At 41.3% G+C, this 27,960-nt stretch overlaps 1 protein-coding gene across 4 annotated transcripts in view; it reads right to left on the reverse strand.

Moving 5' to 3' along the window:
• Window positions 1–854: 854 nt before the first annotated feature.
• Window positions 855–27,960, reverse strand: part of LOC109922981 (protein phosphatase 1 regulatory subunit 12A-like) — a 163,851-nt gene continuing 136,745 nt past the window's right edge. For all 4 annotated transcript variants that reach the window (XM_048607020.1, XM_048607023.1, XM_048607022.1 and 1 more), the window contains 11 exons: window positions 27,357–27,447; window positions 26,571–26,744; window positions 25,208–25,343; window positions 23,829–23,956; window positions 19,895–19,951; window positions 14,411–14,427; window positions 13,197–13,326; window positions 10,329–10,433; window positions 6,641–6,691; window positions 4,235–4,285; window positions 855–4,122 (listed from right to left, as the gene is read on the reverse strand). In XM_048607020.1, coding sequence (XP_048462977.1) covers window positions 4,036–4,122; window positions 4,235–4,285; window positions 6,641–6,691; window positions 10,329–10,433; window positions 13,197–13,326; window positions 14,411–14,427; window positions 19,895–19,951; window positions 23,829–23,956; window positions 25,208–25,343; window positions 26,571–26,744; window positions 27,357–27,447 — 1,027 coding nt within the window. In that variant the 3' untranslated portion in view covers window positions 855–4,035. The remainder of the gene's footprint in view (window positions 4,123–4,234; window positions 4,286–6,640; window positions 6,692–10,328; window positions 10,434–13,196; window positions 13,327–14,410; window positions 14,428–19,894; window positions 19,952–23,828; window positions 23,957–25,207; window positions 25,344–26,570; window positions 26,745–27,356; window positions 27,448–27,960) is intronic.

Consider the following 27,960-nt stretch of genomic DNA (forward strand, 5'->3'; position numbering starts at 1 on the left):
ATATATAGAACTCATTTCAAATACATCTGTGACCTTTATACAATAAGACATTGTGCAATTTGTTGGCAAGCATATAGAAAAGTAACTTATACATTATTGCATAAAAGATAAAACTCAGCATTATTGCACAAGTGATGGAGCACGTGCACTGTGTTCACCCATTAGGTACACAGCGTGAAGGAAGCCCCTGCCCCATTCCTACTCCCTTTTCCTAAATATACAAATCTATACTCTGCTTTCAACTTCAAGAGGACAATGGCTATAAAGAGGTAAGCGCCAATAGGTATGCATGAACAGATGTGGGAATAAATACTTTCTTCTCATTCTTAGGCATTTTATTCTCGCAGAGCACCTTAACTGAAATTTTTGCTGTTTCATTTCAATAGTTGGCAAGTACATAAGTGCAGTCATCCTCCCACCAGAATAAATAAATAGAAGACCAGCAAGATCATTGCTAATGTAACCCATATGCTTAAACCATCAAAAACTAACTCTGGAATTTGCTCCTGCATATGGACTCAAAAAAAGCTGAGATATTGAGTGGTTCAGTTCCCCTCTGCTGCCCCTAAATGTGCCACACAATAATCATCCATTCTATCTTTCACTGAACTACTTCCTCAATGTAACTTTACAGATTCTGGCTGTTCCAACTCTTTTTGATCTTAATATGTATAAGTGTACACGCTGAAAAGAAGTAATTTGCCGTACTAACCTAAAGACCTCCTCAATGTTGGATCTCTCAGTTCTGGTTGTCACACTACCAGAAGGACGTGGATGCTTTGGAGAGGGTTCAGAGAATGTTTACCAGAATGTTGCCTGGTCTGGAGGGTTTTAGTTACGAGGAGAGTTTGGATAAACTCGGATTGTTTTCACTAGAAAGGTGGAGGCTGAAGGGTGACCTGAAAATTATGAGAGGCATAGATGGGTCGGATGGTCAGCGGCTTTATCCCAGGGTGGAACGGTCAACTACAAGAGAGCACAGGTTCGAGGCGAGAAGGGGGTAAGTTTAGGAAATAAGCACGGGGAAAAGTTTTCACAAAGAGGGTGGTGGGTGCCTGCAACACACTGCCAATGGAGGTGGTCGAAGCAGGCATGTTAGCATCATTTTAGTTGTATCTTGATAGACTCGTGAACGGGAAGTGAACAGAAGGATAGAAACTGCAAATGGGCAATGAGTAGCAGGTTTAAATAAGGTTTAGGAATCAATGCAGGCTTGGTGGGCCGAAATTTCTGTGCTGTATTGTGTTGTATGTGACCCTAATCTCTTGCTGCCGAAGTCTGTCAGTATATCAGGAACACAATGAACGTTCCATCTTTCTGTGAGATCACCAACCAAGGAACAGACAAAGGATAACAATGTGTTCTAGGTGACTTTAGGGAAATCCACAAGGCTTGAGTGGACAATTGTCAGCATTTGGGTCATGGAAATGTACCGGTGTTGTCTTGGGGCAGCAATGCTCAGTCTTCCAAAGCAAAAGGATAATACTTTACTTTCTCGAGACACCTAGCCAATTGACAAGTTCACAGAAGTGTCACATTATTGCTTGGTCACTACATTGAAGATCAGTTGGTTACTGTTCTGTTTGCAATTCCTCAGTCCAGAAGCAAGTACTTGTTTGGATACTCATCAGAAAGAGACCATGGAATGTCCCATTCAGTTGAGGGGAATGTGAGGTGACTGCAAATTAAGTTTTCAGGTTTTAAAAGTGCAGAGAGTAACAGCAAGCATCTAAACATTTGTTCTTAGGAACCCTTGTACTAACCTACCAAAATGATTTACTAGCTAAGCGATGCACCTGGGGTTTAGTAATAACGTAACTGTGGCTTATGCATCTTCAAAAGGAATTATTTAGGAAACAATATCCTTAATCAGACTTAATATCAATCTTTAGACTGGATTGCATGACCATTTTCACCAAATCACTGCACCAGTGAGGTTGTAATTTTTTGGCAGGAATGAGGCTGACACCAGTATTAAGGAAAATCACCTAGCGGAACGAAGAAACCAATATGGGTAACAGGCCACCATATTCGTATCACAGATAGTTGCACATTTCAGAAAAAAAAAAGTCTCTTGCTTATGTTCTTCTACTTTCATTCAATCAGACGCATTGTTGTCCAAGTCTGGGGGCCTGGGATTGAAGGCCCACTCCAGGGCTTCAGAATGTGGGCTGGCAGACTAGTGCAGTAGTGAGAGACTACTGCAGTGACAAGGAGCCATCTTGGGCATGAAATGACGACCCAAGTATGTAGTCTTCTATTCTGGTGGAGACTAAGATCTCAGATTCAGTTTCAAAGAGGAGCAGTATACTTCTCTCTGGTGCCTTGATTAGCATTCTTTCTTTGGTCAACACCAAAAGCAGATTAATTAGCTAATTCCCCTGTTAACGCTTTTATTATCTTATGCCTTCAATAATAACTACAGAAATTTGAGAGGTTTCTGAGGGAAGTGGAAATGGTTATGGAAACCTACTCTGCCCTACAAGTGGAGCAATGCAAGAGTCCAAACTGTAGACATTTGTTCTTCAATAGCACCACAAGTCAGGGCTTTTTAATCAGCACCAGTATGGAAGGCTGTATTATAAAAGAATCTGCAAAATATACACTATCTGTTGTAAACACACATACTTCTTTGGTACCACGATACTTTACATTCTGACTGCTTTGTTTACATTGCTCATTGTGTTTCTTTTGGCAAAGCAAGTGGAAAGTGCTGATTGTTTAGAACTGCTTATATTTTGGTACAGGATACAGGAAAGACCTGAGAAGATTTATTTTTGGCAAGAGAGGGGCAAAAGAGAGATTTTAAAATTGGGGGCAGTTTTTTTTTGTTTTAGGAACGGGGAGGGATCAAAACCAACTGGAGAGTAGGCAGAAAAATATAGTGCAATTCAAACTCCGAGCTCTCACACGGAGAAACATTTACCTGCACTGATGTAGGTGCAGCTTTTTACCCTTCCTACATTGCTCTCAAAAAATATGGCAAGCCTTGACAATTAGCAGCAGCAGCATTTACTGCTCCAGTGATCGTATCACTTCTCTCGCAATCTCTCCATGTTCGGATGATTCCTTCAACCGTTGCTGCTCTTATGCTATTGCAGTTTAAAACCCACATACCAGAGTCTAAACAATAACTTTAATGTTCAAGCTATTTTTAAACTGCACTCGACTGCGTACGTTGCCTGGGTTCAACCATCGTGTTGAAAAGTAACCCTCAAAGGCGATCTCCTCTTCTCGCTTCTTTCTTTGCTGCTTCTCCTGAAGTCAACAGGGCTAATGATCAAATAGATGGGATCACAAATCTAAGTGCATCTTATTTTTGAGAGGTAAAGGTCGCTTGACAAGTGGGTGAGGGTGTCTTAACCGCCTCTTCTCAGTTCACGTTTTGTTCACTTCTGCAGACTGTTTCATCAATGAACAACTGTGCATGCCAGGAAGATTAAGTTGTGTGTGTTAGGTAGGAATCTTTAGTTAAGATGAAGCTTTTGATGAATGGGATCTTTGTGGAAGATCCAAAAAAATACTGGAGGAATTTTTTAAAACATGGCTTTAAGTCTTGTTCTGTTCCATTCCTTTATAAAACAACACGAAACAAAGTGTCAGTCAAGCAGATCTGCCTTGCTTTGAATCTGATCAATGAAGCATTTATTTCTTCAACTGATCACAAACAATGAGCAAAGCAAAGCACCTGTTTCGTATTCTCATCAACAAAGTCACATGAGCGTAGAATGGTCGTGTGCGCTGAGTGGGACAGTTGTATTTATCATGGACTCCCATTATAACCATTCCTCACTGTTCCTCAGCAGCGTGTCAATACATGTACCAGTTACGAGCATCAGTAATAGACTTCATTGAACATGCCTTTCAAAACTATCTGGGGGCAGTAGTCCAGGTGCTGCTATAACAGCAATAGGCGTGGCTTGATTAGCATTCCCTCCAGGTAAAGAAGGTGAGGCAAGCGTCTAGACATGGAGACCAGCAGAGTACGTCCCATCACTCCAGAAAGCTTTGTGCAAGTGTTGAAGTGAACGCCAACTACTTTGAGAGTTTGCTGATGACACGAATCAGTGCACCATTTTCATCTTTCAGTCTTTGATTGTCAGCTCTCAAATCTGATAAAACCTGATTTAGTATTTCAAAAAAGAAAAGACTCATGTTTAGGGTGTTGATCATTAAAAAGAACCATTTGTTTCATAATAAATTTGCAACAGGGAGGGGAGAAAAAGCTTTAAACCTTCAATTCTTCCTCAAGTTCTGAGATTCTTCTTTCTAAAGCCTTCCGTTCCTGTTAAAAGAAGTCTGAATCAGTGCAGAGGCATGAACAGCATTGAGTCAATACGTAGTCTTGTACAAATAAAAGCTTTCCAGCCCATTGCAGCCTTGTGTGCTACTTACTCTTCATTCTTCAATCTCTATTCCAATGGCATTCCCAATGCCCATGCACCATAAATCTTACACATTAGTTACTACAAATATTTATCTGATTTTCTTTTAACTTGCCTGCCAGTTTCTGCCTTTACAACCATTTGTGGTAAACGACTACAAATTTCTAACAACTCCTTATGATGACTTTGTCTAAGCCTATCTGCACCGACCAACTGAAATCATGATTCACCCTCTTAAAGGTTTTCAGGATGGTGGGTCAAAGGTTAACATGATCCACCTTAACATTACTGCCACTGAAAAAGCAGAAAGTTGTCATTTCCTCCCTGAACCCTCTCTCGTTCTCTCTCTCACTCACTCTTGCATGCACGCGCACGCGCACACACACACTTTTGGTGAATCTTTGTTGTACCTTTTCTTCAACTCCTATTTGGGACAGATTGCCCAGCACTGTACATTTGACATTTAACCATGGCCTTACTCAATTTCTTTCACAAATTCAGCATCAATTCCTTGCTTTGATATTTAGATTCTTTACATGTATATATTTATAAATGCTGAAGGTGTTCTTGTGGTACAATGGTAGTGCCCCCACTTCTGGACCAAGAGGCCTGAATTCAAGTCCCGTCTGCTCTAGAGGTGTGTAATAACATCACTGAACAGGTTAATTAGCACATATACATAAATACTAAATCCTATTTCTTGTTTTTATTTACCTTTTCTTGCTTGTTCTCCAACATTTAAAGATCAACATCTCTAATTTACTCTGTTTCTCTGCTCTCAGGACATCTTTTAGGGTATATTTATTCACTCAAAATATTCTACTTGGTACTTCTGCATGGCAAACTACATTCATCACCCACCTTCTTACCTGGCTGCATACTTCTACATTTCCTTTCAGTTTACCAATATCCTAGCTTACAGTAATTTGCCCAAACGATTTCTGCAGATGAGAACGAGGTACACCACCCATAATATCTTGCTAATCTAAAAATAAAATCTGCCTCTCCCCTTCAGATTCCTCCAACAAGATACAAGCATGTGAATTAGGGGCTGGAACCAGTCATTTGGCCCCTCAAGGCTGCCCTGCCGTTCAAGAAAATCATGGCTAATTTGAGTGTGGAGTCAACTTCACATCCCTGCTGACTTTAATAACCTTCAACTCTCTCGTTAGTCCAGAACCTACCTACCACTGCCTTAAAAATAATCAATGACTCACCTCCACTATTCTCTGGGAAAGAGACTTCAAAAGACTCACGATTCTTTGAGAGGCCTGGAGGAGAACTTGCAGGTGGTGGCGTTTCCATGTATCTGCTAACCTTGTCCTTCTAGACAGTACTATTAGTGGGTTTGTCTAAGGACCCTTAGTGAATTTCTGCAGTTCATGTTGTAGTTAGTACACATTGGTGCCACCGAGTGTCAGTGGTAGAGGGATTGAAAGTTTGTGTTTGTGGTGCCAAGCTTTGTCCTGGTTGATGTTAAACTTTGAGTATTTTTGGAGGTGCACTCATCACCCTTCTGAATTGTGCCTTGTAGATGGTAGACAGACTTTAGGCACTCGCTGCAGGATTCCTAGTGTCTGATCTGCTCATGTAGCCACAGTGGTTAATATTGTTGGAATATTTTTGCTTTAAGATGGATGGCATGGTGGCTCAGTGGTTAGCACTGCTACCTCACAGCACCAGGGACCTGGGTTCAATTCCAGCCTTGGGCAACTCTGTAGGGAGTGTGCACGTTCTCCCTATGTCTGCATGGATATCCTCCGGATTCCTCCCACAATCTAAAGGTGTGCAGGTTAGATTGATTATTTTAAATTGCCCAGTGGCAAGGGATGTGCAGGATAGGTGGATTTGCCATGGTTGATGCAAGGTTATAGGGAGAGGGTGGGTCTGGGTGGAATTCTCTTTGAAGATTCGATGGGCTGAATGGCTTCTATCTGCACTGTGGGGATTCTATGATCAGTTTCTGATGTGGATTGGAAGTGAATTCAGAGACAACTCAGCTAACAGTTCTAACAGAAAATCACCTATCTGAATGTTAATTGTTTGTCTCAACAGACACTACCTGATCTGATGAGTATTTCTGGCATTTTCTATTTTGTTCTTGTTTCTTCATTCACATATCCAGCGTCACCTCTTAATTTATAATGCTCTCAGAATTACTAATTGCCAATATCAGCCATCACCCTGTACCCATTCTCATAATTCCAGGTGCTCTGCATCCATTTCCAGCATTACTTTGAGGGTCCTCTACTCACTTTCTTCTCCATCTCCAAGTGGGCAGTTCTGTCTGCGAACCTTTCTTGCATCTGTAAAACCAACAAATAAATAGGCAGATCAAAAAAAGTCAGTGTAAGTGGTAAGTCTATACAATACACATTAAGGAGTAGTGAGGACAGAATGTGTTGGTTTAATTTTATTTTTAGTTTTATAGTGTTCTGGATAGTAAAATTTCACCCAAGGGAGAATATCAATGACAGAATCCTTCCAGCTTAGTCTGCCATAGCTGCTTCCTGTCACTATCTTCTAGCATCATGCCATTTTCTTCTCATCATGGGTGACATCTACCTACAAGCAAAGAGCCCTGGTGTATCCAACATGTGAATGAGGTCTTGTTTGCCTTCATAACTTTTTTGAAGGAGGATGAACATTTACAGAAAGTCTTAAAAAAAAAAAAAGCCTTCTATTTAGTGCCTTTCATAACCACAGGACATCCCAAGTCATTAAGTAGCTCTGAAGCATAGTAACTCCTATTCCGTGGACAATACAGCAACCACTTTGCAAACAACAAGGTGTCACAAAGCAATTGGTGACCAGACAGTCTTATTTCAACAATTTATTTGAAAGCCAAATACTGTCTAAGATGATAAGGAGAACTGGTCCATCCTTGTGCAAAGGTACTAAGGCATCTTGTACGTCTGCCTTGAGTTGATGGGCAGGGCGTGTGTTCAATGAACCCTCCAAAAGATAGCACCATTAAAAGTGCAACACGGCAAGGAAGTGGCAACCTAGAATGTGCTCAGGTCACTGGAATGGAACTTGAACTAATAAACCTTTGGTTCAGAGGTAAGAATTTTATCAACTGAATTATGGCTGATACCTAAAAGATTTCTGTTTCTTTCTTCTAAAGTGGTTGATTCTCAAAAATGCAAGTCACTGACCTTTGATCAGACTTGGGTTCATCACTACTTTGACAAACTGTCAAAAACCTTTACTGATGTCTCTGTCCACACATGCTGCCAATGCTGAGTATTTCTAGCATATTGGTTTATTTTATGTTTCTAACAGCTACAATATTTTGTTATCACTTCAATGGTTTACTCCTGTCTAGTCTGGCAAATGGATCCAGGGCAACTGCTTCTGGATAACTGGACGAATAGGCTGAGGGCAACCAAGGACACTTTGTGATCCTTGACTGATGGTACCAACATATCACGCCTGGACTGCACCGGAAAATGTAACAGACATGCAGCAATGCTTCGAGTTGAATAAAACACACTGCTGGATTGTTTAAATCAATTAATCAAATATCTTCAAGGAGTCTGAAAAGGGCTGTGATTCTGTACAATCCCGCAAAGTTTCTACAATGGTCATTTCCTTCATGACTTATGATAAGACAAAACAGGTTAGAAGCATGAGACGGAGCCTGTAAACGTATCAGTTTCAATCTACCAATGGTGACTAAATAACAATTTATTTAAAAATTTGCAAGTTCCCAACCTGTTCCCCCAGTGTTTCCTTTGAACTTTCATACTTGGACCGTACAAAGCTGTGATGTCTTACTGTACTTCATCCACCATGAAAGCACATTCAGTCACCAGCTTAAATGAAAATCCAACACCAAGTTCATCGATCCGCAAATGAGTTTAAAAAGAAACAAGAGATAACAAGGTGTACAGCTGGATGAACACAGCAGGCCAAGCAGCATCAGAGGAGCAGGAAGAAGGGTCTAGGCCCAAAACGTCAGCATTCCTGCCCCTCTGATGCTGCTTGGCCTGCTGTGTTCATCCAGCTCTACACCTTGTTATCTCAGATTCTGCAGCATCTGCAGTTCCTACTATCTCTTAAAAAGAAACAAGATGGGAATAGATCAGACAGGCCCTTGAGACTGCTTTTCCGACTAATAAGATCAAAAATTTAGCCCAAACTTTATTTTTCCAACCAATTCCACATTCCTTGGTTTCCATTGTGAGTATATTCAATGACCGAGTATTCTGTACTGTTTGGAATTCGGGATTCCAAAGATTCACACAATCCTATGAGGAAATAAATTTTCCCTAACCTTAGTCTGACATGGCTGTTCTCAAACCCTGACAGTGTGACTCCTATTTCTGAACTCTCCAACAAGGAAACCAGGCCTTCTGTATCTACCCTGCCAAACATGTTCAGAATCTTAGTAGTTTCAATGAGATCACTTCTCATTTCTCTAAACTTTAAAGGCTATGAGCCTCTTCTGGGGAACTAGGATCATATTTTATTCCAGTGTATTCTCTTTGTTACAGTTTGAGCAGGATTTCTCAACAATATCCACTTCTCTTTCAACGCCATTGTACGTGCTTTTGGCATGGGGCCGTGCGAAACAGGGTAGGTGCCCAGCCCACCAGCTCCCTACCCATTTTTGAGCTCAGCCCCATCACAGGTGGTGGGTGGGCTCAAAATCAGCAGCGTGCCCACCACAGGTAAACAAATAATCTATCCTATGCTCAGCCATTATATGATCAACATGGACAGGTGGGCAAGAGTAGGACTCCCTCTTGTTTTCAAAAAGTGTTTAAAATCGAAGGGAGGAGATCCATCATCAGGGCAAAGGGCTATGTGTGCCCATTGCACACTGGGGACAGCGTAATCCAGAGTTACTGTGGAAATAGTAACACTGATGGAAATAGAATCTCTTCCTGCCTACCCACACAAAATTTAAAACCCATCACCCCACCTCCCTCCTCCTTAAGTGTTAAGTACGTCCTGGCACAAAGCTCCCCTCTGGCTTACATCACTCTAGCATCCATTACGCCTCCATTGTCGACCTGCCTGCCTGCAGTCCTGAGAGCACCCATTATGGGGTTCTGGCATCTCTGGGCTTGCAGGAGCTGCGAGTCAATCTGATGGACTGCCAGCTTCATACAGTGGGGCTTTCTCCCAGTAAAGGGCTTAAGACCAACTCTGCTTCTATTGAGCATGCCTGCAGCACTTTTATGGCTATGGAGCAGGCGTTTTGTTGGCCTGTCAACTTGCCAACCTTTCTTCCCAGGGTGGGGAGAATGAGCTGTCTGCCTCTGTTATTTTTTGCCCAAGATGTTGGGGTGACTACCTGCTGCCTTTTCTTAAAGATTGCTGGGCTGGTTTCCTCTTTCAGAAGGGTTGACTCAACATGGCTTTTATAAACTGCAACCTCCACTGAGTAGGATGGCTATGGGACAAAGATGAAGAGTGTCTGTTAAGAACATCCTCTGTACTTGCCACGTCCCTGCGTGTACTTTGTATCAAAGTGCTGTCAAATCTATCCTCCAGTTTGAGAATCAAAGAAACTGAAGCCCAACATTTCCAGGACAGCAGCTGTATCAGTTCTGGCAGTATCTAAATACCTCTTTAACCCTAGAGATTTCACATGTTTCCAAAGTAATTCTGTGATCATGGCACATAAACAGAAAGTACATTCCCTCATTGCAGCATGATTCTGGGCTCGGAAATGGAAGCTGTTTGTGTGCGTGAATAAATAGGAGAGGTTGGACATGTTGTAAGCACACAAGAGTTATCAGAACTGTGTGCTGACAGTTAATAGAAAATTGCAAATGCTGGTGCAAAGCCATCACTACCAATTCCGAAGCTTATATTGAGGACACAGCACTCATTAATCTCATCCTGATTTCATTGACAATGCATTGATCCCACTGACACCTAACAATTAAATTCTATCTGCGAGTGCAATCTAAGGGGACAGTTGCTTACCTGCGTGGCCTTCTCTAGCTCCAGCTTTCTCTGTGCGATCTGCATCTGCACCTCCTGCAGTTGATCTCGAAGCTGGACATTCTTTCTTTGAAGCTCTTCATACAGCTGTTACATAGAAAGACAGAGATGAGGTTTTCCAAGCCACGTTTCTGATCAGCAATGTAGCACAGCATCACATCAGCGATGCTACTTGAGCAGAAGCACTCTAGGGATAGATATTATGCACAGGAACTGGCAGAGCAGATGAGGATCAAAATATAGTTTGGAATGGTAACTGCTATATGAAGGTTAAGGTTATGTTTATGACAGAGAGAGAAGAGTATGTCAAACATTCAACCTTTGAGGCACCAACTTGAAGACAGAAGAGGAAAAGCACAGAAAAAAATTGGATCTGCTTCCAAACACAGGGTGCAGGACCATATCAACGGAGGAAGTAAACAGAAGAAAACAACTGATGTGTGCATTCAGAGCAGTAATATGGGGAATGATACGATAAAGAGACACAGTTCCAGAGCGTAACATTACAGCTAGTATAGGCAGGTGATCAGCAAAACCAGATAAAAGTTCGTGGAAACAAAAAATAGTCAAATGAGCTGAAGTTGGAAAATAGACTGGGATAGCAGTAAGTACTAAAACACAAATAAAGCATTTCATAGAAACACGATCATACAAAAATGGGTGTTTAGCTAAAGAGGGAGAAGCTAGAAGGAATGAACAAAATAATGGTCAGAAGTGGGTTTAAAGCAGAGTTCCAAGGGAGGAGAATGCGGCAGTGCAGTGGCGTTTACAGCGGGCAGTTCCAGAGCCCAGGATATAGAGACTGAAGGCATAGCTATAAATGGTGGAGTAAAAGGACAGGGAGGATGTACAACAGCAGTGTTCTCAACACAAGGCTTGAAAAGATGACTATACTTTGGACAGTTTCTTCAATTCAAGGTGAAGTGGAATAATGAGGAAAATTGTGTGATCTGCTATGCTTTCTGTTCAACAACAGCAAACTTGTAAGGATTAGTTACTATGGGGAGGCTGAGATCAAAGGCTATTGGAATCCACGTGCCGTATTTCACACACAAAACAAGTGCAAGAGGAGTGGGATGATAGTGGAGATGCTTCGAGTCTCTTAAGGTTTTTTTTGGAAAGAACAAAAGTGTGTCAGAAAGAGAGAGGTCTCACAGAAATAAAAGCCTGGAGATGTGTGGTCATCAGAAACGGAAGGCTAGGAGCGTTCAGGCAGAATGCAGGAGGGACTCTCTGCTGAAAGAGACACATCCCAAGGAAAACCCCAGTGTTTCACTAATGTCCTTTAGGGAAGGAAACTGCCATCCTTACCTTGTCTGGCCTACATATGACTCCAGACCCACAACAATGTGGTTGACTCTTAACAATTAGGGATGTGCAATAAATGCTGCCTAGCCAACGACGCCTCATCGCATGAATGAATAAAATTAAAAAAATCTCGAAGGTCTGTCTCAGGAAAATTTGGAAGGGGAATCACTGGAGAGTGCCTTACTGCTGGTAGCCCATTCAGTAATTCACTGAAAAACTGAGGGAAATGCATTTCGATAGTGGCAGGGAAACCATCATAGATAGTTCTGAAGGAGCAAATTAATACCCACTTGGAAAGGCATGAGTTAATTAGGAATAGTCAGTATGGCTTTGTCAGAGGAAGGTCATGCCTAACAAATCTGTCAGAATTTTTTGAAAAGGTGATTAAGTATGTGGATAAGGAAAGTTCAGTTGATGCAGTAAAATGGATTTTAGCTTTTGACAAGGTCCCACAAGGGAGACTGATTGAAGAGGTTAAAACACATGGAATTCAGGGAAACTTGGTGAGATGGAGCAGAAACTGCCTTAGTAATAGGACACATAGGCTAGTGGTAGAGGGCATTTGAGTGACTGGAAGCTGGTGCCCAGTGGTGGACCAGAAGGATCAGTACTGGGGCCCTTATTGTTTGTAACATACACAAGTGATAGAGATGAAAATGTGGGGGGAATGTTAAAAAATTTGCAGATGACGCCAAGATTGTAAAGTGGTTAATAGCGAAGATGATGGTTGTAGGTTACAGGAAGAGAAAGATGAGTTGGGCAGATGGGCAGACTAGAGACAGATGGTATTTAATCCTGGTTAGTGCACTTTGGAAGAAGAAACGAGATGAGGGGGTATTTAATGAATGACAGGAAACTGGGTAACTTAGAGGAACAGAGGGATCCAGGGGTAATTACTAACAGATCGCTAAAGTCAGTGAAGCACGCGAATAGGATAGTTAAAAAGGCACATGGGTCACTTGCTTTCATCAGTCATGGCACAGAGTATAAGAGCAAGGAGGTAATGTAGGAGTCGTACAGAATATTGGTCAGGTCACAGTTGGAGGACTATGTGCAGTTCTGGTCACCTTAAACAAGAAGGATGTGATGGGGGTGGGTACAGAGGAAGTTTGGCCTTTTTGGAGCTATATGAATCTATGAACCCGCTGGAAGCTAGCAGTGACTTTAGAGAATGTGAATGTAGCATGATTGTTCACAATGAGAGGTTATCGATTATGCGATCAATAAGGGTTATCTTTTCTATAATTAATTAATTGCTTTCTAGGGAAAGTTTCATCAATGTCGCTTTTAATTGGTTCAGCACAGTAAAAATCTTGAAACTCAAAATCTTGCCATGCCATTGCTAGAAGTCAGTCACTGGGAACTCAAACATCTTTGTTAAAAGTGAACAGTCTCTAAAGGTTCTTAAGACCAGTTCGAAGAAAGGAAAGTTCTAGGAGTATCTATTAGGATGTAGAATATTAGAGATAGCGAGGGACAATGACACAAAGGGATATAAACATTACATCTTAAATGAAGATCTAGTTAGAGCTCCGTATTTACCTTTCTGTAGCCTCTTTTATCAGTCTCAATCTCCGCTTGATCTATTTGAGTAGGTTGCAAGCCAGTGTCCAAGTATGAAGTCGCCTCTTTGTTCGCAAGATGTCCTTGACTGCTTCCTGTGGTATATCCCCTGTAAGTGAAGGCAATAGAGACAGAAATAAAGCATCAAATTCCAAAGTATCCTTTTTCAACCAACATTTGTGTGTTTCAGGACCACTGACAGAGGATCCAGTCATTAGGTATAAAGTGCAACAGGACCAAAGAATTGTTAAGGTGCTGAAATGGCCATTCAGCCAATCATGCCACTACTGGCTCTTCAAACATGCATCATTACTTAGTGCCAATTTCCTGCTTTTTCTCCATTGCACTGTTCTATACTTTGACAATAGCAGGCATCAAAAGTACAAGGTGCTATAAACTTCAAAACTTATTATATAGCTCTTATTAAAATGCACCTTCTAAAATATTATCACTTCTTTTATTGCCATTTACTCCATGACCTCTGAATCCTATTATCTATCAGTACCTGCAACATGTGCCAGACATAATCAACTTACAAGCCCATGGTCACATTATTGACTTAGCTGCTATATTTGTTACGTTTGAGTCATGAGAGCAGCTATCTGGTTCACAGCATGCTGCAGTTCATCTATTATAAAGACTGATCACAACAAAGTGGCCAAGCCAGCTAAATTTCTCATCAGTGTTCGAACAACCAGTGCATAAACCCCAAGTGTCTCAGAAACCATCAGAACTCAAGTCTTCAACCAAGATTTCTGCAGGCCTTCGACTCATTGAGTGGTGACAAAAGGACTAATGGTCACCAACATGGAGATCTTCAAAGATTCACCATCATGGATACTTTGGAAAGGCCCTGAAGACCTCAGAGTAAAATATATGATCCAATGTGATAGGGAACTACGCAAATGGAGCAACCTATTACAAGACAATGAAGTATGTGAAAGACTACTCAGTCTACATTAGCTGATCAATGCTGAAGCCCCCAACAGCTCACTGCTGTTCAGTCCAGGTTCTCTGATGAGCCTGGGGGATCTCATCCAGCACAGCAGCTGGGATTCTATGGTTAATCTGCCCTTGGAGTTGGAAACATGAGCCAGTGATCTCAATTAGACAGAACATCTGTCGATGTTAGGTGAAGACAGAATCTCTCTCAGCTATAGCACTGTCAGGAATGACGGAGACAGAATCCTTACCTGTTTAGATAATCGATCTGCAACAGAAAAACAGAATACAATGTGAGAATAAAGTCGCAAATAAATAAAGTGTGAAAAATAATTTAAAAGCAAGAAACAATTCATACATTTGGAGAGACATAACTCCTGCCCCCACCACATTTGAATTTATGAAATTTATTAAGCATCTCTCACTGTTAATGGTGTGCTATAATTTCCAGTTCTTTAATAACTTCTTTCCCAAAACATTCTCAGAAGACCCTTGGCCAAGGTTGGTCATTCAAAATATTGGTCATCTTGATTGCAGCATCTCCAATCCATGTCCTGATCTGGCCTACCTGCTACATAATTTTTCATTCAGGTTGGACTCACCTTCAGACTACATTATGGCAACACTTCTGCCAAACACGGACCCTCCATAAACTTTAACTAATTCAAAAGCAATGCCTCCGTCCTATCCTACACACTGCTAACTCTCTATTAACTCCCATTTAGCATCAATACAAAAGTAAAAGTAAAACACTGTACATGCTGAAATCTGAAATAAAACCAGAAAACGTCTGAAATACATCTGATCAGGCAACATCTGTAGATGTTTCAAAGAACAGAGTTAGTGTCCTTGTTAAGGAGGTGGACCGAGCAGATCAAGTGTCAGTGGAGGTGTATTTAGGAGACAGCAATCGCTGTATCATCAGGTTCAGGCTGGGGAATGACATACAATAACCCAGAGTAAGGGAAATCAATTTTGAGACAGCTTTTGGAGTTCCACATTATCCTTCAAAGTTTAGTGTCATTTGCAAATTTTGAATTTGTCCACTGTACACCAAGATCTAGATCATTCATATCAACAGGAAAAGCACAACCCTCAGTACGGACTTCTAGGGAGCTCCACTACAAACCCTCCTCCAGCCTGAAATATGTCCACTGACCATAACTCTTCATTTCCTATCCCTCAGTCAAATATGTATCCGCATTGCCACTGTCCCTTTTATACCATGACACATAATTTTTCTCATAAGTCTATTGTGTGGTTCTGTATCAAACATCGTCTGGCACAGGAAGAAGACCAACCAGCTCACAAATTATGTACTAAATCCCATTTTATTTGTGCATTGGTCAGGCCAGTATTTTTTGCCCTCCCTACTGAGCCACTTTCTTGAACCACATAGTCCATGTGGTGATATTAGCATTCAATGTAACGTTAGCAAGGAAGTTCCAAGATTTTGAACCAGCAGCAGTGAAAGTACAGTGATATTGTTCCAAGTTAGAATGTATGCGTCGCTTGAAAGACATGCAACAGATGGTGACGAAGACTTGCAAATTGAAGTCCATCTTGTAGACGGTACACCTTACAGCCACTATGTCAGAGGGAGTTGACCATTTAAGATGGTGGATGGGGTGCCCATGCAGCCAATTACTTTTTCCTAGATACTGTGGAACTTCCTATGTTTTTGGTGGAGGACAGAATTTGGGCAGTCAGGAGGTGAGTTACTTGCCACAGAATTCACAGTCTCTGATCTGCTTTTGTAGACAAAGTATTTATGTGACTCATTTAGTAATTTTTATGATCAATGGTAAGCCTCTGAATTTCCGACCAGCAACATCCTAAGACGGTAAGAACTGCAGTCAGAGATAACACAGTGTGGAGCTGGAGGAACACAGCAGGCAAGGCAGCATTAGAGGAGCAGGAAAGCTGACGTTTCGGGTTGGGACCCTTGGATTTCTTACTCAATGTCAAGAGATGGTTAGAATCTCTTTTGGAGATGTTCATTAAATGGCATTGGTGTGACAAATGTTATTTGTCACCTATCAGCCCAAGCCTGAATGTTGTCCAAATCTTAAATGTATGTGGGCACAGGTAGCTTCATTATCTGAGGAGTTGCACAAGGAACTGAATACTGGGCAATCATCAGTGAACATCCCAGGTTTGCTCTCATGGCACACTATTCACTGAAGCAACTGCTGAAGATGGATGGATCCATGACACTATCCTGAGGAACTGCTACAGTGATATTCCAGGACTGGGATGATTGACCTCCAACAACCACTATCCTTCTTTGTGCAAGCTATATCTTGAGTCTGTGGAGAGTTTTCCCTGATTCCCACTGACATAAACTTTGCCACATTCATGTTAATGGCAGTCACTCTCACTTCATCCCAGGACTTCAGTTCATTTTTGGACCATGGCTGTAATGATGACTGGGACCAAATAGCATAAACCAAATTGATCATTGGTGAATAAATAATTAGTGATTAAATGCCAATTGATAGCATAGCCAATGACAGCTTTCATCAGTTGGCTGATGTTTGAGATTAGACTGATAAGGCAGTAATTGGAGGTGGTAGTGGGGCAATGGTGTTGTCACTGGACTCATTATCCAAAAGCCTCATGTTCTGGGCCATGGGATCTGATGCCATGGTAGATGGTAAAATTTGAATTCAATGATAAAAAGAAATCTGGAATTTAAAAAAAAACTAGCCTATTGGTGACCATGTTACCACGGTCAAATGTTGTTAGAACCCTTCTAGTTCGCTAACATCCCTTCCATTTTTGAAGGAAATCTGCTGTCCTTATCTGATCTGGCTCACGTGACTCCAGACCCACAGCAATGTGGTTTACTATTCACTGCCCTCTGGACAATTAGGGATGGACAATAAATTTGATTTGATTTACTGTCGTCACATGTACTTAAATACAGTGAAATGTTTTGTTTTGCAAGCAGTACAGGCAGATCGTAGCAAACAGGACATACAGATCAGATGCTATTTATTTATTTAGTCATTTTGTGGTAGGCAGGCGTTGCTGGCTGGCCAGCATTTATTGCCCGTTCCTAGATGCCCTTGAGAAGGTGGTAGTGAGGAGTGTACCTGAACCGCTACAATCCACCTGCTTAGGCAGAGCGAGGCATACAAGGTTACAGCTGCTCAGGAGTTACACAAACTAGGATCAATGTTAGCAAGATCGACGTTATTTGAAATTAGGAGGGGTCCATTCAGCAGTCTAATAACAGCACAGAAGAAGATGTTCTTGAACCTGTTGGTGCATCACATCCCATAAACAAATTTTAAAACGCGCAAGATCGGATTTACCTCACTTTGTGAGGGCAATATACAATTTGCAACGTTGACTTAGGAAATAGCAGTGTTATAGTTGTACTGGGACAATCTTAGTTCCTAATACAAGTCTTCAGCAGTATAGCTGAGATGTTGCTGGGAGGTTTTCTGTAAGTAGTATGCTACGTAATTCTTAAGATCATTTGTTGTGAATCAAATTGACTGAAGACTGACATCTACAATATCATCTGCAAAGACCTTGGGAGGAGGTGGCAGAGATTGATCATCTACTCAGCACCTCCAGTTAATGTTACAGCCTTGTCTTTTGCACTAAAATTTTAGGTTGTCCCTTCATCAAGCACAGGGTAATTCATGACACCTCTTTTTCCCATTCGTAGTTTAACAGTCCAATAGCATCCATGACTGGACATGACAGGACTGCAGAGCATCCATTTGTGTGGGATCACTTAGTCCTGTCTAATGAATACTGCTTTGGTATGCAAACATTCCTGTGTAGTAGCTTTACCAGGTTGGCATCTCATTTTTTGGTGTGTTTAGCATTGCTCCTAGTACGCCCTTCTGCACTGTGCACTGAACCAAGGTGGACCTCCTACACTGATGTAATGATACAGTAGGGGACATGTCTGGCTATGAGGTTGCAGATTGTGGTCAAATACAATTCTGCTGTGTCACAGCCCACATGATGCCCAGTCCTGAGCTACTAGATCTGGTCTAGATCCATCTCACTTAGCAGTGTTAGTGTCACACTAAACAATGGAAGGCATCCACAGTTTGAAAGCATAATTTTGGCACCACAAGGATTGGCACTGGTTAATCCTGCCAATACTGTTATTTGTCTATAATCTATAGCAGGTAGAATGGCAAGGCTAAAGTTAAGGAGGTTCTTTCCTCTGATTGTTTCCCCCATCACTGCTGCAGACTCAGTCTCGCAGCTATGGCCTTCAGAATTTTCCCAGCTTAGTCAGTAGTAGTGTTACAAGACCAGTCTTGGTGAAGTCTGTGGCCTTGCGACATTCAGCACTTCTTCAAAATGATGTTAAGTACAGATGACTGCCTCAGCTGCATGTGGGAGGAGGTAATGAGTAGATTTCCTTGCCCAAGATTGAGCTGATGCCGTGAGACTTAACGGGATCTGGAATCAACGTTGAAAATCCCCGAGACCATTCCCTTCTGCCCAACATTCTTTCTAAGCTGTGCAGCCAATGGGAAGCTCCACACACACACCAATTATCACACAGACACAGCTCCAGCAAGCAAAAGCTGTTGCTGAGCGCAAACCTCGGAGGTCTGTGCAGCAACAAGAAAAAATACACGAAGCTTGCTCCTGACGAGACATCACCGTGCTGCCATCTCTGATGGGTCTGTCCTGCTGGTGGGACAGGACAAAGCAAGGATGGAGGTCATCTTGGATGTTGTATGTAAGGTATGTTTTGGTGAGTATGATTATATCAGACTGTTGCTTGACTAGTCTGGGAGAAAGCACTTCCAATTTTAGCATAAGTCCCCAGATATTAGTGAGGAGAACTTTGTGCAGACGCCTAGAACTGTTTCTATGTCATGTCTTATATTTCAATCTGAAAAGCAGTCTGGTTTTCTTCTTATTGGTTCTTTAGTGGTTTGAGAAATGGAATAGCTTTCTCAGCCTGTTCAGAGGGCAGTTCATCACATAGTCAGTCTGAAATCACATGTTGACTACACCAGATAAAGTCAACAAAGTGAGGAATGATTGTCGACACAGCGGTGTAAGAATTCCAAAGCTGACTCCATTAAAACACAGTTTTCAAACAGAACCAAGTGCAGAATATCATTAATGTGATTTTATATAGAAACCATTTAATGAAAAATTAAAACTGTACTGTTGGAATCTCTGTGTTAGCACAGAAAACAATCATCTCCATTTTAAGAGAATAGTATCATGGATTTTTAAGATTGCAGCTGAAGGCTATCAACAGAATAGATGAAATTTTATCACAGTTTGATATTTCACAGTCACCATCACACTTATTAACATCTTAAAACAGAGAACATAGAACATCGAACAGTACAGCACAGTACAGGCCCTTCGGCCCATGATGTTGTGCTGACCTATTATCCTACTCTAAGTTCAAACTAACCTGCATACCCTTCATCTTAATCTAAATTTGTTTTCATTTAAAATTTCCTATCGAGTCCCACAGTAGTATTTGAACCAATGACCTTATATCATTTGTCTGTGGATTAGTTAGTCCACAAATAACCACTGTGGTGGACAGAGGCTAAGCAGGGAGACAAATCAAATATGAAATGAGACAGCGAGCGAAAGCAAGAGACCTTTAATACAGACACCTCCCTACAGAGCTCTGATACATCAGACAATGGTCCAACACACAGCAGTGCAGCTACTTTATGTTAGTCTGGTATTGCAGATTTTGCAGCCAAAATGATCCATACCTGCTTCTTCTCAGATTCCACCACATCCTCACCAGAGTTATCCTGGTCATTGTCATCCTAACGAGAGAGAGAGAGAGGGGCGGGGGGGGAAGAGAGAGAGAGAGAGAGAGAAAGAAAGAGAGAACATTTATGTAAACAGATCATCCGATCCCTGGAACCAGTATCAAGTGATGGACCACAATCTACTTCCAAATTCAGACTCCTTTACGTGATCAGCGCTAGTGTTTCAGGAGCAGATATGGTGAGTTTTGACATGTCAGTCAAATTTCTCTTCCACTCACTAAGTTCAATAGCCCAGGCAATCTTTGCTCCCTTTTGATATCTCAGCGATAGCGGTGAAAGAATTCCAAAAGTGACTCCGTTAAAACAATTTTCAAACAGAACCAAGTGCATAATATCATTAGTGTAATTTTGTTCAGAAACATTCAGTGAGAAGTTGAAACAGTACTGTTGGAATCTCTGTGTTAGCACAGAAATCAATCCTCTCCATTTTAAGAGATGATAATAGCATCATGGATTTTTAATATTACATTGATCCACAGCTCAAAACCAGATCATTCAGCCCATGAGTCTATGCCAGCTTTCCTTTGCCTTCAGAATATTTTATCTAATCCTAACAGTACCCCATTCAATTACTTTTTCCATCATTTGCATCTCCCTAAGTGCACCAATGCTATTTGCCTCAATGGCTCCACATGACAGCAAGTTCCTTATTCTTAATCATGCAGATAAACATGTTTCTCCTGAATTCCCTATTGGATCTGTAGACACTATGCTATGTTTGTGGTCATAGTTTTGACCTGTCCCACAATCTGAAACACGTTGTCCACTTTTACCGATCAAACCCTTAAGTTATATCAAAGGTCTCTCTCCTGGGTCTTCTCTTTTCCCAATTCGTTTAGTCTTTCCTGGTAGTTATAACTTCTTAGCTCAGTTATACTTGTGAATTTGTGAACTTGCTCGACTGCCCACAGATCTGTTTTTTTTTTAAAGAAAGGATAGGGTGGGTGTTTAATTAGTAAACTCTATCTTGTTTGAAATAGATTATTTTTCTTCTTACATGGCATTTTTCAACTTTTATTCCTGGATAAAGCTTTCAAAATTTGCATTCCAGATTTCCTTCAAATAATTTTGAAAAGTAGCTAAGTAGCTAAAAAAAACACTGGGAGGAAATTAGGTTGTAGTGGTTAAACAGGAGTTTTTATTTTCACAGTCAAACTAAAGAGCAGAAGCTTGTACCAGATGAACCTTGTGCACTCTAGAAGTGTCAACAGGAATCTATATGAACAACAGTTAGTGTTGACAAAATATTCCAAACAAAGGCCTTGGGGGCAAAAGCAATTCAGAGACAAGGAGGTGACACACACTCATAAGAAATGGGCCAAACCAGTACCAGACCAAATGATCCTTGACAAGGTGAAGAAGATACTAATGATACTTTCCTAGAATGGGCATCTTTTCTTCTGTTTGTATAATGCAAGAGTGGAATTTGAATAATGAGATGCCCACATGACAAAACAATAGTATGAATATACTGCATTTTCCTGTATTCCTCAGAGTTATTCTAGCTACTCCTTCTCCCTGTGTAGATTTTAATAAACAATTGAAAAACCTGTACTCAAGAGTCCTGTGGTTGATTCTTTGAAATAAGCACAACATAACAAAGAAACTGAAGAGACGTATTTAATCTATTCAGCTCACTAATTGCAACCGACACAACCTGGGTAACGTTAAGCACCATGTCAGACCATCAAATCTGTCTCTAACTAAATAAGCTCTCAGCAAAGGCATTAAAGTCCAAGGCCAGGACATCTGGAGGGGCAGGGACTTTTAGGTAAAGACAGAAAGAATAAAAAATAATTTGTATTTATGTAAAACCTAAGCACGTCCTGATGGCACTTCAAGCAAACTACTTTTGAAGTGGACCATTTTTGGGTTAACAAACATGGCAATGATTAAAATGGTCTAAAAAGGAAACAAATGATTGACTAGAAGAGCTGATTCTGGCAGAACAGAAAGGCTACTCAGAGCACCGGCAACACTGCATTTGAATCTTTTACGTCCATATGACATGAAGGCAGAGCCTCACTTTAACGTCTTATCTCAAACACGATTATCAACACTCATTTGGCATTGCACTAAAATGGCTCTCACACCCATAACTTTCTTACTCAGAGATAACTGTGCACCAGCTATGGCGTTTTGACCAAATAGGTATCAAAAGCTGGCTAAATATAGCCGTGTTACTGCGAAATCTGTAATTTTAAGGTTCAAGAAACTTATTTTAAATCTTAGAAATTTCAATAACGATCAAATAATGTGTGAATGATGCAATTAGCTCATTTTTAGCTTCCTTTTGGTATAGTCTCTTGAGGAGTCATTCAGAAATGGCAGTTTTCCCCTCAGTACTTAGCAGACTGTCATTGATAGTTTTCTAGCTGCTTGCTTTGATTTTTACTTTTGATTTGGTCATTGCTAGCACTTAAGTTCTGAGATTCTCAAATGCTTTCATGAATAATGAACAAGATTTGACATCTCACATCACAGTACAAAAGCAGACATACATAAGCACCCATCAGTGATTCACAATGATCTAATCAGCTTCCCAATCTAAGGGTGTTCCTCAGAAAAGTGCATGGATGAACCAAAAAAGAAATCTGTAACTACCGAGGCTACGGTCACCGGAGTTTTCTGCATGTGTACCACCGATTTTGAAGGCATTTGCCATTCTTTGGTCCTTCCCTTCTCACTGAGCATTCTTTCTGCGGAATCCCGCAAAATATCTATCCCAGCTGGCAGACTCTTTGACTTACTGTTTCTTCATTCATGTTAATCCTGTTTCTTTTTGTGCACTCTAGGTGACACCAGAGTTGATAACAATTAGTTTAAATGGAAATATGCATAAAATTGATTATCAAAATGCACCAACATGTCTAAAATAAAAACAGCACTGGAAATCTCATCAGGTGTGGAGAGAGAAACAAAGAAACATTTCAAGTCCATTGTGATTCTTCTTCAAAACTGAAGAGAGGCAGAAATCTGATTACCTTTTTTCAAAAACGTAAAACCAAAGAGAAAGGTCAGGGTTAGAGGGCAGAAGAGATTAAATGTCAAACTTATAATGGTTTTAGTAAAGAAACAAAACATTGATCCACAGTTAATGGCCGAATAAAGGACCGCTGAGTGTGAAAGTAGAAATACAAGACCACCACACAGACTGGCACTTGGCAAATTAAAAAAAAAACAAAATCAAATCAAAATAGAGGACAGAGTATACAAGCCTGAATTTGGTGAGTTTAAGTTAAGATCAGAAATTTGCAAAGTGCCCAACTGGAAGTGTTGCCTTCACGCTTGCATTGGCCTTCACTGGAGCGCTGCAGCAGACTGAGAAAAGTAACGTGAGCATGAGAACAAAATGGAACTAAAATGGCAAGCAACCTGAAAATTAGGAAGATTGAACGGAGGTGCTCTACAGAGCAGCAGTCACCGAAATGGCATTTGGTCTTCCCATCATAGTGAAGACTGACTATGAGCACAAAATATAGTAAAGGGTAAAAGGTAAAGTTGCCACTGTCTTACCAGACCATTGGGCTGATCTCCCATTAGAGAGAGATGATCACGCCTCAGGTGAGGGGTGAGGTTGAGGAGGAGAGTCCTTCAAGGTAACCCTAGCCAGTGCAAGAATTGAATCCAAGTTGTCAGCATCACCCTGCGTTGCAAACTAGTCATCCAGCCAACTGAGCTAACTGGCCACCGAGAGAATACAATATAGCAAATTGAAAGCATATGTTGACAGCTTGGGCATCGAGGAGATAGAAAATAAAAAGTATGTTTGATTTCAGTGTGAAGAATTGCAATGATCTGTTTTAGTCTATTAGCAATATTTCTTTTGAACAGTATACCTGAACAAGCTTAGGATTCTCAGAATACTTACATCTTGTGATATGGAATGCACACCTGTTGATCTTCTTTTCCCTCTTGGCCGTCTCCGGTCCCTGGTACCAGATTTTTTGAATGACGAGTCATCTGATTCCTTCTCCTCCTCTTTAGCTTTCTCCAATTCTGTGGGAGAGATCCAAACTATTCAGGAACAGCCCAGCAACATCACACGGATGTCAGTGTCAGGGCTCAATCTCCAGCTCCCAACAGCTTTCAGAGACAATGCACATTAACTGGAGACAAACAGCAAACACCGATGGCATTCGCTCCCAGAGGTAAACTGCGCCTCTTGTGACAATAATCAGGATCCAGAAGAAAAAGCAGACCCTGGTTAGTACGTGCCACCCAGAAATAATTCAACACACAATAATGACCGGCAGAACCCCGAGACACAATTCAGCAATCATAAGTAGCGCCTAGTGGTGTAACAAAGCACCTTGGAGGTGAAGGCCAATCCAGACTAGACTACATTCTGTAACGACAGCCAGTATTCAAAGGTGAAGGCTTCGACTCTGATGCAGTTGCACAGGGGTATACTCTGGTACTCCAACCAAAAGATCAGCCTTCATATTTAAACCTTGACAATGAGTATCATATTCACTATTCATTGGGAAATGCAGATGTAATTTGTTAAAACCTAATGTCACACCATAGCCCTTTAGTCAAAGAAAACTAGATACCTTTTCACAGTTAGTTTTACTTAATTACAGCTAATATGGGAGATATGGAGATAATTCTATGTGCACTCTGGATAGAGTTGGCTGGATTGGCAAAAAGTATTTCTCCTATTTCAGACTGAATGTTCACAGATCTCAGGGAGTTGTAAGAAATCTTAAGTTTATTTTTGTATATAAATCGTATTAATGGCTTTTAGTACTGCAAGATTTTTTGCAAGAGTTTAAACCCTTTAGTGAATTGTCTCTTTTTTGCTGTGGCAATAACAATTTGATGAAACGGTCTGGTGTTCTGAGTTTTGGAGAGACTGGGAGGCACAGTGGCTCAGTGGTTAGTACTGCTGCCTCGCAGCACCAGGGACCGTTGGGCAACTGTCTGTGTGGAGTTTGCATGTTCTCCCTACGTCTGCGTGGGTTTCCCCTCGGGTGTTCCGGTCTCCTCCCAAAGTTCGAAGTTGTGTAGGTTAGGTGGATCGCCGATGCTAAATTACCCCTAGTGTTACATGCGTAGTTAGAGATGTGTAGGTTAAGTGCATTAGTCACGGGTAATGCAGGGTTACAGGAATAGGGTAGGGGGATGGGGCTGGATGGGATGTTCTTTGAAGGGTCCGTGTGGACTTGTTGGGCCGAATGGACTGTTTCCACAGGGATTCTATGGATCAAGCAAAGAAATGAACACACTCGAGAGGTTTGGAGATACCTTTGTTGTCTAGTGGCTCCACAGCATTGTGGCAGGTGTAGGCAGGAACACTGGAACGATTGGAATCTGTAGAGGAGGTGAGGCCCAATAGATCTGCTTTCTGCAGGTTGGCTAATCTTGACCGCCAGTTCTTCTCCTGCATTGCAAAGGAACACAGTTGGTGATTAATCACTAGCATTTTGAGACATGTCAATAGAAGAGGAAGCTGAGCAACCACAGAGCCAAAGCAAGTACATGTATCACAATAAAGGAACAGTGACAGACGAGAGTCAGTGCATGAGAGAGGTGAGGATGAAATGCTTGTGACAAAGATGGATTTAATCAGTTTCTTATAGATAGGAAAGAGTTGTTAATGAGAAAATTTGAGTGAGATAAAGCTTTGAGAATTCAATGCTTAGTTTATTCTGAACCCTTCTGAAAAAGCAGAAGGATGGGTTTGATCCCTAAGCGTTCATGGCTGAGCTCCACCTGAATCCCAGCTGCCACGAGTCACCTAACTTCAGAGATAGCAAGAACTGCCGATGCCAGAGCCAGAGATAACACAGTGTGGAGCTGGAGGAACATAGCAGGCCAGGCAGCATCAGAGGAGCAGGAAAGCTGACGTTTTGGGTTGGGACCCTTCTTCAGAAGGGTCCCCACCAAACTTCATGCTTTTACCTCACAAAACACTAAGATGGGTATGAGACAACGGTAGACTGAATTACATAAAGTGGTTTCAAAAATAAAGATCCACAGGGATGTCTAACAGAAAAAGTACAAAATAGGGAGAGTTAAAAATTAAATTGCTACAGATAAACAGACAAACATCTTTTAGAAAATTAATTTTCCATAGCAAATCCAGAGTTTATAAACTAAAATCATTATAAAATGAGTAATGAAGCATGTATTAACTTGTATTAATCTAAGGCACTGATTGTGAAATATCCCTAGGTGCTACACTGGGGAATTATGAAACAATATTTCACACCGAGCCACATAACGAGATAGGCAAGCGACTTAAGGAGAAAGAGAAGCTGACAGGTTAAAAGGGGATAATTCTCAAGTTTATGGTTGAGGCAGCTGAAAACACAGTCACCAAGAATTTAATTCGAGGATGCTCAAAATGCTAAAATCAGGAGCTCAGCTACCTCAGAGTGCTATGGGGCCAGAGGAAAATATCAGTAACAGGAGGGAAAGGCCACACAGGGATTTGAGTGCAAGGATAAGAATTTGATACTTGAGACATTGCCAGACAGGAGCTAATGTAGGTCAGCAAGTGCAGGGATGAAAGGATTTGAAGTGGCAGCACCAAAGACAGTCATGGAATACTGACCTCTATAGGTAACAAAGGTGGTTAGCACAACATACAGCCATCTGGTCTCACCTCATCTTGACTGGTCCTGCTATATCTATATTTGGATGCTGCATCTTTAGCTTCTGCTTCCTTTTCTTCCTTTTCTCTTTCTTTGTCTTTATCTTTCTCATGCTCTGCAGTTTTCTTGTCCCGCCTCGATCCAATTGTTTTCTCAGCCTCTTGCAGGTCTGTCAGTGTCACACCCTGTACCAGAAAACTCAGGAATAAAGAGGAACTGCTTGGTAGTACACTGCAAGGTATGTGCCAGGAAGGAGTTGGATGCAGTGGATGAAATGCTATGGTGCTGGTGAAGTGAGATTGAACGCACACAGCTACCTGCATCTGCGATATGGCTTAAAAGAACAATTGAAAACATTTAAGGGCAACATAATCCCATTATTTTTGTGTAAAACACTAATTCTACAACTAACATGTTTTCAGGTGGAAAAAGTAAGCTTTGGTTTTAACAATATAAATTGCTGGCCAAACTCAGCAGGTCTGGCAGCATCTGTGGGGGATGCTGAACAGAGCTCCGATCAAGAGGCACCAGACTTGAAATGTTAACTCTGCTTTCTTCGCAGAAACATTGCCAGACCGGCTGAGTTTTGCCAGCAATTTCTGCTTTTGTTTCAGATCTCCAGGGTCCACAGTTCTTTGTCTTTTTTTGTTGTGTTAAACATCCTGCTTTTCAGCAACCAAATGACATTTTAGAAATTGCTGGACCTGTCACGGAATATTGGCATAACAGGAATTTGCGAGTAAGGCAGTAGAAGCTTTAGAAATGCTGGAAATGAAGCTGAACTGTCTCATGCTCACCTGCGTTGATCTGCGAGACTGGCGGGCATGTCGCGAGCGTGCCTTTCTTTGTGCTTCAGCTTCCTCGTCACGGACTGGAGTGAGGTAGGATCTGGAAACAGTGAAACATGACATAACAGTAATCACTCCAAAGCCAACACTGCAATGTTCACAAGGAGAAAACCCCCAGGGAAAGAAGCCACAGCCTTGAAATGATCATACCAGACTTGAAACATTAAATCTGCCTCTCTCTCACACACAGATGCAATCAGACCTACTGAGTTTTTCCAACATTGTTTTTTCCAACTTGTGCAATACTTGTCTTTATTCATGTAATATCTCCCTATGTATTTTCCTTCTCATCCACATCTCACCCACACTCACACATGTCCGAACCATACATTGCAAAAAAATGAGATCAATAAGTTATAAATGTGTTACTTGTACTGCAATGAAAGCTAACTGGACAGAATTATGCACACCTTTTATAGGACATATTTGGCTTTTGATTGAATGGAAAAGCTGGCTAATTCCATGAAGGACTGCCCCTCAGATTATGAGGCTAAGGAGCTCCGCTGTGTGTTTCTCAGATTATGCTTTTTAGGAACCGGTAGTGGCAGTCACT

This window comes from Rhincodon typus, chromosome 17 (assembly GCF_021869965.1).
Source record: "Rhincodon typus isolate 14 chromosome 17, sRhiTyp1.1, whole genome shotgun sequence".
Taxonomy (NCBI): Eukaryota; Metazoa; Chordata; class Chondrichthyes; order Orectolobiformes; family Rhincodontidae; genus Rhincodon; species Rhincodon typus.